The 12,672-nt window shown below is 37.1% G+C and overlaps 1 protein-coding gene across 1 annotated transcript in view; it reads right to left on the bottom strand.

Annotated features, from left to right (window-relative positions):
* The window catches only part of LOC117317035 (kinesin-like protein KIF13B), a 416,447-nt gene that overhangs the window by 166,225 nt on the left and 237,550 nt on the right, over window positions 1-12,672 (bottom strand). Inside the window, exons 10-13 of the mRNA XM_033871817.1 lie at window positions 12,445-12,550; window positions 9,883-10,131; window positions 8,060-8,173; window positions 4,472-4,606 (exon numbers count right to left, since the gene is read on the bottom strand). Coding sequence (XP_033727708.1) covers window positions 4,472-4,606; window positions 8,060-8,173; window positions 9,883-10,131; window positions 12,445-12,550 — 604 coding nt within the window. The remainder of the gene's footprint in view (window positions 1-4,471; window positions 4,607-8,059; window positions 8,174-9,882; window positions 10,132-12,444; window positions 12,551-12,672) is intronic.

Raw genomic sequence — 12,672 nt, forward strand, 5'->3', positions numbered from 1 at the left:
CCATCCACATTTAAAAAGCAAATAGATTTTAACTTTCCATCCACATTTAAAAAGCAAATAGATTTTAACTTTCCATCCACATTTAAAAAGCAAATAGATTTTAACTTTCCATCCACATTTAAAAAGCAAATAGATTTTAACTTTCCCTCCACATTAAAAAAGCAAATAGATTTTAACTTTCCATCCACATTTAAAAAGCTTAATCTGCTGTTAGTATGTACTTGTTCGTAACTTAAATCAGAGAAAAAATTATCAACAATAAAAATGACCTGAATTTTCACAAGAAGATGAAGTAAATGTTGAACAGTTAAAATAACTTATCAATTCATTTACAGAAAGAGCAAAAAAAAAAAAAAAAAAAAATATATAAAACCCAGTCCACTACAGAAGAAATATTATGATTAATTTGCGGATGAAATTTCCTGAATCATTCCCCATCCTGCTGTTGCTCAACGTGTTCATATTAAGATGATAATTATCCTGGAAATGTCAGGTACATATCCAGCTAGATCTGAGCAAGGAATTATTTTTCCAACAGATCAGAATTTCTTTTTTATTTGCAGCATGTTCTGCTTAATTACTTCAATTAGGATTTTAACTGCTGCCATGTGCCATGCCAGTATTGATGTGGAATTCTTTAGATTTACAAAATCAATTTATATCAAATAATGATTTAAAAAATCTGAAGCCGCAACATCAAGCATATAATGTATCTCGATCCTAATCAATATTAGAGAAGGATTTAAAAAAAAAAAAAAAATTCTAACAAAATCAATCTGGCAGATATAGATCTGGTAAACATCTACAATGTGTATACAAATTCAAAATGAAATCATCAATGATTAACAAAAAACATTATTTCTAATCTAAAATCATGACTACATCTCCTGTCCAATACCACCACTACATCTCCAGTCTAAAGTCACCATTACATAACCCCCCATCTCAACATTATTATGTCTACACAAACTAAAATCATGGCTACATCTCCTGTCCAATACCACCACTACATCTCCAATCTAAAGTCACCATTACATAACCCTCCATCACAACATTATTATGTCTACACAAACTAAAATCATGGCTACATCATCTTGATTTCAGTACAAAATCTTAACAACACAAAATATCCACATTTTGAATTTTCCAAAGATAAGAAAAATTTCAATGCAATAATGAAATGTCATTTTATTTTATCTTTCTAAATAAATATTTACGATTTCTTTGTCAAATATGTATGCTCAGTAGCTATGTTCATGTTATTTCATTTTGACATTTTTATCAACTCCATCTTAATTTATCTACTGGTATCTGTCCGTGTATCTGTCCATGTATCTGTCTGTGTATCTATCCATGTTTCTGTCCGTGTATCTGTCCGTGTACATTTCCACGTTTCTGTCTGTGAATCTGTCCATGTATCTGTCCGTGTATCTGTCCGTGTATCTGTCCATGTATCTGTCCCGTGTATCTGTCCGTGTATCTGTCCGTGTATCTGTCCATGTATCTGTCCATGTATCTGTCTGTGTATCCATCCATGTATCTGTCCGTGTATCTGTCCGTGTATCTGTCCATGTATCTGTCCGTGTATCTGTCTGTGTACATTTCCACGTATCTGTCTGTGAATCTGTCCATGTATCTGTCCATGTAACTGTCCGTGCTTTATGTGTTTAGATATTTACGTCATCATCACCTACCCATTTGTTTGTACGAGATACATTTTGTATATGTTGTTGGTTAGCTGGCGTCCTCCGATAGCACTTTACAGGACTCAAACACCTTTATCACGCAAGCGACTCCAAAGGTCTCCTGGGATAGGTCACTGAAACTCTACGATAAATTCTAACATTGATAGGGCTTTAGAAAATGTCAATAATGCATTAATATGGCTGTATATTCAATCTTGTTTAATTAAACGTACGAGTCTTGAGGCTGGCAAGTCCTGCGATCTCATTGGTTGACGGCTCGTAAAAACAGATAAGGACCCCTGGTCTTGGATATCGCATGACTAGAAAAAACATGATCACCATTCTTGTCGTTAATACAAAACTTGATGGACCATGTGACATCTGTTTAAGAGGAGTGAGTTCCAGTGGATAGGGCCTTACATCAGGGACTTGTATCCCAATAACACAATAATATGTCCAGCTTGAAACACCCTTAAAATGTTGTAAATAATTTTATAAGGAGGCAGACCTAAAGAATTTCCCACCATAACCTCAGATTAGATACAACTGTGCTCCAGAAGTATGAGACTATTGAAAATTTGTTTCTTTTAAGTGAGAATCTGAATTTTTTAAATTTTCCATCTGCAACAAAATGGCAGCCATTGTAGCATATTTGCTTTCATTTGGTAAGTATTCTGTATAAATGTACAGTGTTTTTTTTCTCTGATTGGTGCAAAAAATTCAATATAGTCACGATTAACCAAACAAGATACCATATATCTTATTGTGACATCATAATCAACTATATGACATCACAACAATACCTTATTGTGACATCCTAATCAACTATATGACATCACACCAATACTTTATGGTGACATCATAATCAACTATATGACATCACAACCATACTTTATGGTGACATCATAATCAACTATATGACATCACAACCATACCCCATTGTCAAACAACAGCAATTCTGAGCACTTGTTGTTCTCTACTAATTCAAATAATAATATCAAAAAATTTATATGACAAAATATTCTTTTCCATGAATCCAATTTGCTGATATGACCAATGTTTGTCAGCATAAACGATCAAGAATTCATCTGGTCAAATCCTTCATACAATCAGCATCACAGATTTGGTACTGCTTCTTGAAATGTCAGTCCAATATTGATAACATAATATTTAGTGAAAGAGTAAAATTTGCATATGGAACATCAGCCATGAATATACAGTATGCTTGTAGTAAAAAATCTGCATAATTTACTGTAAATAAAAGTCATTCAACCATTATTGCAATATAACAAGCCTGAAAAATAGAATACAATAGGATTCAGGCCAATAGGCCTTAACGGTCACCTGAGTTTTGAAATATTTTTGCCAATTTGACCCTTTTTGACACTGCCCATCAGCCCCTGGTGGTCAATCAAGGAAACATTTACATACCATCAAACTGCCTTCCAAAACTGCTATTTCTAACCAAGGTAAAATTAATTCAAAAAGAAATTCAAACAAATGATAGTCATAAACTATAGTAAAGTTTACCTCCTCCCCAGGGGCAAACATGAGACCCATGGGTCATGAAATTTACAGTTTTGTCAAAACGCCTTAAGACCCTTCCACTTATATATGAAGAGTATTTGCACCTTATTTGGGTCTTGAGAAGAAGTTTTTTGAAATTTCAACCAATTTTGGCCCCGCCCATCAGTCCCCTGGAGGGTGGGGACTATATAATTCACAATTTTAGTTGATCTTGGTCCTAGAAGCTTTCTGCAAAATTTCATGAAAATTGGTTCAGGGGTTTCTGAGAAGAAGGCAAATATGTAAATTGTTTACATATGGACGACGTATGGCGACTGACAAACGGCGATTAGAATAGGCCACTTTAGACTTTGTCTCAGGTGACATAAAAAGATGCACTTTTTAAACAACTTAAGGATATATGCTACCTAGCTTATATTTGATATTGCGCTAGAGTTATCTCCCTTGAAGAAATCTCCTCTTAGTCACCTTATCATGTACCCGTGATATCTTTTGTCAAACTATGAGAATATTTCAAATATTCCCCAAGCATCTTGAGTATTCATGTGATCACCTGGATAAACTGCTAGGTCTAAAACGATCATCAGATGATTACCATATCTCTGGAAGGATCTCACTTAAGGTAAGGTAGCATATACCATTAAATAGTTTGGTATGACATCAATATTAATTAAATAAGATCCTAGAAAGCATTGAGTCTTTGTTTCTGTGAAGTGTCAGTAGTAATGACCCAGGGGTCAAAGTGGATATTTTTACCAGGTCGCCTATTTGGCTACCGTGTCATTAAAGGCGCCAATTGGAAAGGTTAGTCACCTGGCCTAGTTTTCTTTAATTAAAAAAAAAAGATTTTTTTTAGATCAGTATAACATCTCTGTAACTTTTTCAATTGTGATCATCATTTTAGCATTGACTGCAACCTTTGAAAGATTAACCAAATCGCAAATTTACACAATTTTTTAGTGGCCATACAGGCGCCTTATAGGTCAAAAACTGGTCGTCAGTGGTGAATTTAAGGCGCCATGGCCACTAAAATAGGCACCACTTTGAGCCCTGTGACCTGAAATAAAATCTTTGGGAGAGAATCAAAACATTTTTTTTATGAAACAGAATTTGAAATTACAGTAATGTGTGACCCCTTTACTGATAAGTATGGTAAAATGTTTGGATAACTTACCAGGCTGTACAGGACAAAGATGTCATCCTGTAGTCAAATATTGGATATATTTTATGATAATTAAAGTAATAAAATCTGTTCCTACCTTTAGATAGTAAACCAGAAGCTCGTTCATCGAGGGGTCGGCATTTAGATTGACCAAATAATGTGTTCCCGTGTCGACCTTGATACCAGACGTCTGAACCGACACGCCCATTTTTTCCAGGGCTTCATGGCGCTCCTACAGCAAGACAATATTACACGATTAAAAGTCAATCATATGAGGTTAGGAACTTAAACATCTCCCAGCGACTCCCAGGCACCATATGGCTTACAGTCAGGCTTACACCTACACTGTACTGACGTATAATTCTTACATATCTCACAAATCATAAACTCTAACAATTGGTTCACTAACATAAATACCAGGAAACACAACTTAAATATACACGTACATGCATACAATTTAACAAAACAAATTTGCACATTACACTCCTTCACGAATGCAAAATTATATGCTCTCTCTCTCTCTCTCTCTCTCTCAACATAGATCAAAGGTCAAAATATAGGTCAGTGTGACCTACTTTTGGTTCATGACAAATTTGTCTCACCTCAGTGACTTAAGTAAGAAGTTCTAATGATATGAGACATCCCCCCTTTTGGCCCGATGACCTTGAAAATAGGTCAAGTTGATTTATATGAAGAAACTTTATACATCTCTGCCTTAGGTAACTGCTGGTAAAATATCAGCCCTCTGGGTCCTCTGGAACTTGAGAAGTTTTCAACATATTTGACCCCTGTGACCTTGAAAATGAGTCAAGGTCATTTTTATGAGGAAACTTCTATGTACTCTCCCACACGTACCTCCTGGCCAAATATAAGTTCTTATATTATTATCATTTTATAGAAGATCTTAAAATTTGATGGACAGGTATGAACAATAAACGCCCATGGACACATGCATCATACCATAAGCTCACTGGCATTTCATGTTATTTGGGCTATTAACAAAGAACAGTTTGGTGAAAGCAGTAGACTACAGAAGGTTTCACATTCACAAATTTTTAATTAAACAATTCAGTATTGAACACTCTGATTAGAACAGAACAAAGCCAAAGTCACATGACCATCCCCATGGTTACCATGGATACTGAAGCAGGTTTTATTTTCATTTGCCACTGTTTAGATTGTAAATCTGACTGTTTTGTCTGAAGACTTCCAGCTTGGTTACAGGGAAGAGATTAGAGGAAAAACGTATACATTGCTTTTCTATTTCGATTATTAAGCATCTCATTACTTACACAAAATAATATTTTTAATCTATAAGAGAATTAATTGGAAAACAATTTTTATTGAGCTGTTTTCCAAGATGAACAGACTAAAGTGTACGATTTCTCACACTTTCCCTTTACGTCTAGTTCAAATTAAATGAAAATACTTTCTTGATTGTCAGGAACTTTGAGAGAAAAGAAAGAATCAGCCATTCTCAGCCACTTGAGAAATGTAATACCCTCGAAACTGATTGAGTGTAAACAGAATAAATTGCTTCTGTAGTTTTAATTTACACACAGAAACCATTGGTGATGTTGTCTATATATTGGAGGTGTTGACAATCTCAGGGGAATGTATCTAATGTGACAAAGTTTAGCCTTAAGTTTTACTGTCTGTACTAGTACACATGGAATACTGTCATCATATATCAATATCCTATAACAAAAATCTTAACTGTGTAGGTGATTTTTATCTACATTTTCCTTTTCAAATTTTACAATGAAACAGGAACTTGTTAGCGACACATGCATGCTCGGGCACCAGATTTTTTATACAAAAGATTACCAAACAAGAGGGCCATGGCCCTAAACGGTCATCTTTATTTATTTATTTATTTATTTATTTGAAGGGTTTTACGTCCGCTATTACGGCCTTACAGCCTTTCAGCTGACGAGAACAGATAGGAAATTGAGTAGAGTGGGTACAGTAGTATGAAGTAAAAGGAAAGAGTGGGAAAGAAGAGAGGGATCGAGTCATTTAGATAACTTATGGGTAATTTTTGAGACGACTCCACGAGTCCAAATGAATCCTAACCTGGCACTGTTTGGAGCAGCTACGCCTACCCTATCGATGATGAGTGGAGAAGAGAGAAGACCCTACCCTATAAATTTGATTTATCAAAGTTTTTGACGTCTGTCTAAAATACCTATTAAATAATATGAAAAATAAAACATTGGCCTAAAAAACCCTATCCTCTGGGCCGGTGTTATCACACCTACTCTTCAACGAAAAACCGCAGAGGGATCTTTATCATGCAAGTTGGACATTCTGATCCGGTCATCTGATATTTGAACCTTTATGTATAGAGGGTCTAACGCAAGTGTCCATGTGATATGTGTCCCTCTGTCCCGAGCGGTCGCACCTGAATTCATTTATATCAAGTATGATTGCCCTCTCCCAATGATGTTTCACACCAAATTTGGTAGAAATCCACCTTGAAGGTAGGTCAAGGTCATTCATTTGAACAAACTTGTTAGCCCTTCACCCCAGCATGCTCCAGGCCCAATATCAAGTCTCTGGGCCTCTTGGTTATTGAGAAGAAGTCGTCTGAAGATTATAGCCTATTAGACCCATGTGACCTTGAATGTATATCAAGGTCATTCATTTGAACAAACTTGTTAGCCCTTCACCCCAGCATGCTCCAGGCCCAATATCAAGTCTCTGGGCCTCTTGGTTATTGAGAAGAAGTCGTCTGAAGATTATAGCCTATTAGACCCATGTGACCTTGAATGTATATCAAGGTCATTCATTTGAACAAACTTGTTAGCCCTTCACCCCAGCATGCTCCAGGCCCAATATCAAGTCTCTGGGCCTCTTGGTTATTGAGAAGAAGTCGTCTGAAGATTATAGCCTATTAGACCCATGTGACCTTGAATGTATATCAAGGTCATTCATTTGAACAAACTTGTTAGCCCTTCACCCCAGCATGCTCCAGGCCCAATATCAAGTCCCAGGGCCTCTTGGTTATTGAGAAGAAGTCGTTTGAAGATTATAGCCTATTTGACCCATGTGACCTTGAATGTATGTCAAGGTCATTCATTTGAACAAACTTGCTAGCCCTTCACCCTAGCATGCTACAGACCTCTGGGGTATTGAGGAGACGCTGTTTAGAGAGTTGATACCAGAAAGACGGACACCACACCATAAGTTCACTTGGTCACTCATATGTGGACATTTTAATGTACTATACCCAGGTACCTCCGGACCAAATATCAGTTTTCAAATATCAGTTCTCAGATGGGTAGATTTTCTAGAAGTTAAAGGTTGACAGATGAACAGACAGACACTTGACATCAACTCTTTACCATACCATAAGCTCACTAGAAATTCGCGCCATTTGAGCGAAAAAGCAGAAGAAACTCCGACCCAGACAATGTGCCAATGGTATCAGCACCAATCTAAGCTAACTCCAAAATCTATCGGTATTTTCTACGGTTACAGACCTGGTGGATTCTAACTCCAAAATCTATGGGTATTTTCTACGGTTACAGACCTGGTGGATTCTAACTCCAAAATCTATGGGTATTTTCTACGGTTACAGACCTGGTGGATTCTAACTCCAAGATCTATCTGTATTTTCTACGGTTACAGACCTGGTGGATTCTAACTCCAAGATCTATCGGTATTTTCTACGGTTACAGACCTGGTGGATTCTCTCGGTCTCGGCTAGTTTTTCCTCCCAGGTTTTTGTTTTCTGTTTGAAGAGTTTCTCCGTTTCTTCGAGGCGGTCCTGAAGATCTGGATCATTTTTGATTGCCTAGGTACACAACAAGGTTGTTATCATTATCAAGTTTTTTAATTAAGATACATATCAATTAAACATTTACATATCAACATAAACAAGATTTATTATCAAATGCTGAAAACAAACAGAATAAGTTTCATAATTTCCATTTGACATAATCATGAGTGTATAATTCTATAAATAGAACAATATGACATAGTCATGAGTGTAAAATTCTATAAATAGCACACAATGACATAGTCATGAGAGTAAAATTCTATAAATAGAACACAATATGACATAGTCATGAGTGTAAAATTCTATAAATAAAACAAAATATATTTATGACAGGTGAAAACTCAAATTAATTTCTATAGGCTGTGTGTGACTACAGGGACAATTAGGGGACGTAGATAATCGTGAGACGTACATTATATCGTAATCATGAGATGTTACACATTAACTGTGAGACATTATATATTTATTTCTATAATGTATGAATTCCCTCTCAACTTCTCCTATATCCCCACATTCCTAACATCTCCCTCATCTCCAAAATACCTGTATCCTGACTCCACATCCCCCGTACCCTGACCCCACATCCCCCGTACCCTGACCCCACATCCCCAGTACCCTGACCCCATGTACCCTGACCCCTTGACCCTGACCCCTGACCTTGTGTATGACTCACCTCCTGTTCCCCTTGTTCAGTGGACACCGTAGGAACCTGTGCCACACAAAGCCTCTGTTTGAGCTGACCCCTTGACCCTGACCCCTGACCTTGACTCACCTCCTGTTCCCCTGTGGACACCGTAGGAACTTGTGCCACACAAAGCCTCTGTTTGAGCTGACCCCTTGACCCTGACCCCTGACCTTGTGTATGACTCACCTCCTGTTCCCCTGTGGACACCGTAGGAACTTGTGCCACACAAAGCCTCTGTTTGAGCTGACCCCTTGACCCTGACCCCTGACCTTGACTCACCTCCTGTTCCCCTGTGGACACCGTAGGAACTTGTACCACACAAAGCCTCTGTTTGAGCTGACCCGTTGACCCTGACCCCTGACCTTGACTCACCTCCTGTTCCCCTGTGGACACCGTAGGAACTTGTGCCACACAAAGCCTCTGTTTGAGCTGACCCCTTGACCCTGACCCCTGACCTTGACTCACCTCCTGTTCCCCTGTGGACACCGTAGGAACTTGTGCCACACAAAGCCTCTGTTTGAGCTGACCCCTTGACCCTGACCCCTGACCTTGACTCACCTCCTGTTCCCCTGTGGACACCGTAGGAACTTGTGCCACACAAAGCCTCTGTTTGAGCTGACCCCTTGACCCTGACCCCTGACCTTGACTCACCTCCTGTTCCCCTGTGGACACCGTAGGAACTTGTGCCACACAAAGCCTGTTTGAGCTGACCCGTTGACCCTGACCCCTTGACCCTGACCCCTGACCTTGACTCACCTCCTTTTCCCCTTGTTCAGTGGACACCGTAGGAACCTGTGCCACACAAAGCCTCTGTTTGAGCTGACCCCTTGACCCTGACCCCTGACCTTGACTCACCTCCTGTTCCCCTGTGGACACCGTAGGAACTTGTGCCACACAAAGCCTCTGTTTGAGCTGACCCCTTGACCCTGACCCCTGACCTTGACTCACCTCCTGTTCCCCTGTGGACACCGTAGGAACTTGTGCCACACAAAGCCTGTTTGAGCTGACCCGTTGACCCTGACCCCTGACCTTGACTCACCTCCTGTTCCCCTTGTTCAGTGGACACCGTAGGAACTTGTACCACACAAAGCCTCTGTTTGAGCTGCTCCACTTCCTCACGGAGTTCACGAATAATTCTTGCATTTGGATCTTCATTGACCACGGCGTGGTTGATGATCCGCTTGGCACGATCAGCATATCGTAGAGTCGACAATGTCTCCTCGTAATTATCAGCCGAGGGGCTTATAGTCGCTATCATCACAGTTTTGCTGTTTCCACCCAAATTGTCCTAAAAATAATGGAAAAAAAACCCATCAGAATCATCATAGTACTATCAAGATCACATCTCTCTCTAATTCAGTATGACAGTATCCTCAAATAAGTCTAATCCTATAGCGTAACATTCTAATACCATAATTATCCTCAAATTAGTCTAATCCTCTAGGGTAACATTCTAATACCATAATTATCCTCAAATAAGTCTAATCCTGTAGTGTAAAAGTCTAATACCATAATTATCCTCAAATAAGTCTAATCCTCTAGGGTAACATTCTAATACCATAATTATCCTCAAATAAGTCTAATCCTCTAGGGTAACATTCTAATACCATAATTATCCTCAAATAAGTCTAATACCATAATTATCCTCAAATTAGTCTAATCCTCTAGTGTAAAAGTCTAATACCATAATTATCCTCAAATAAGTCTAATCCTCTAGGGTAACATTCTAATACCATAATTATCCTCAAATTAGTCTAATCCTCTAGTGTAAAAGTCTAATACCATAATTATCCTCAAATAAGTCTAATCCTCTAGGGTAACATTCTAATACCATAATTATCCTCAAATAAGCCTAATCCTGTAGTGTAAAAGTCTAATACCATAATTATCCTCAAATAAGTCTAATCCTCTAGGGTAACATTCTAATACCATAATTATCCTCAAATAAGTCTAATACCATAATTATCCTCAAATAAGTCTAATCCTCTAGGGTAACATTCTAATAACATAATTATCCTCAAATAAGTCTAATCCTGTAGTGTAAAAGTCTAATACCATAATTATCCTCAAATAAGTCTAATCCTCTAGTGTAACATTCTAATACCATAATTATCCTCAAATAAGTCTAATCCTCTAGGGTAACATTCTAATAACATAATTATCCTCAAATAAGTCTAATCCTCTAGGGTAACATTCTAATAACATAATTATCCTCAAATAAGTCTAATCCTGTAGTGTAAAAGTCTAATACCATAATTATCCTCAAATAAGCCTAATCCTCTAGTGTAACATTCTAATACCATAATTATCCTCAAATAAGTCTAATCCTCTAGGGTAACATTCTAATACCATAATTATCCTCAAATTAGTCTTAACATCTAGTGTAAAAGTCTAATACCATAATTATCCTCAAATAAGTCTAATCCTCTAGTGTAACATTCTAATACCATAATTATCCTCAAATAAGTCTAATCCTCTAGTGTAACATTCTAATACCATAATTATCCTCAAATAAGTCTAATACCATAATTATCCTCAAATAAGCCTAATCCTGTAGTGTAAAAGTCTAATACCATAATTATCCTCAAATAAGTCTAATCCTCTAGGGTAACATTCTAATACCATAATTATCCTCAAATAAGTCTAATCCTCTAGTGTAACATTCTAATACCATAATTATCCTCAAATAAGTCTAATCCTCTAGTGTAACATTCTAATACCATAATTATCCTCAAATAAGCCTAATCCTCTAGTGTAAAAGTCTAATACCATAATTATCCTCAAATAAGTCTAATCCTCTAGTGTAACATTCTAATACCATAATTATCCTCAAATAAGTCTAATCCTCTAGTGTAACATTCTAATACCATAATTATCCTCAAATAAGCCTAATCCTCTAATGTAAAAGTCTAATACCATAATTATCCTCAAATAAGTCTAATCCTTTAGGGTAACATTCTAATACCATAATTATCCTCAAATTAGTCTAATCTTCCTTAAATAAGCCTCCGTCTTTAGTGTAAAAGTCTAATACCATAATTATCCTCAAATAAGCTTCAGCCTCTAGTGCCAAAATTCAGCATTAAGTTTGGAGTGAACTTATTTGTAAATCACATCGCTAACTCTTTTAGCTTTAATGATTCGACAAAAATGGGGGCGAATTTTTTTGAGAAATGAGTTTATTTGTGAATATCCTGAAAAGTTGAACAAAGAGAGACAACTCCCCTAATATATATACCATACACAAGAATTAACTTCAAAGTGTTTTGTTCGATACAAAGAACTGATCAAACAAAATTCAAGTAATTTCCAAGGTGATATCAAATTTACAAGTAACATACTACAGGTTAGTAGAGATTTTTACATTGAACTATCAATCATCTTATATTTCACACATTTCCTCATGAGAAATCAGCATTTCGTCAATAATTTTGTTGAGAGCTACCAGAATTCACATATTTTGAACAAAGAATGGCATATTTAATGACCGCTTAAGGTAAAAAGTAATTTCAACGACTTTCAAGACCATATAGTCAAATTAAAAGGATTTTTCAAGGCTGTATACACTGAAGGTTTCAGAAAGGCCTTAATGAAGACTTACCTTGAGTAACCATGTTAGGACAGAGTCTCTGTAAGGAACAAACTTGCTCTTGGCTTTGTTTTGGTCAGCGAGTGCCGAGATGACCAATCCGAGCGTGGTCAGTGATCTACAAAGGTCAAATTTTAGTCACTTGATCAATGATCTACAAAGGTCAAATTTTAGTCACTTGATCAATGATCTACAAAGGTCAAATTTTAGTCACTTGATCAATGATCTACAAAAGTTATT

Source organism: Pecten maximus, chromosome 18 (assembly GCF_902652985.1).
Source record: "Pecten maximus chromosome 18, xPecMax1.1, whole genome shotgun sequence".
NCBI lineage: Eukaryota > Metazoa > Mollusca > Bivalvia > Pectinida > Pectinidae > Pecten > Pecten maximus.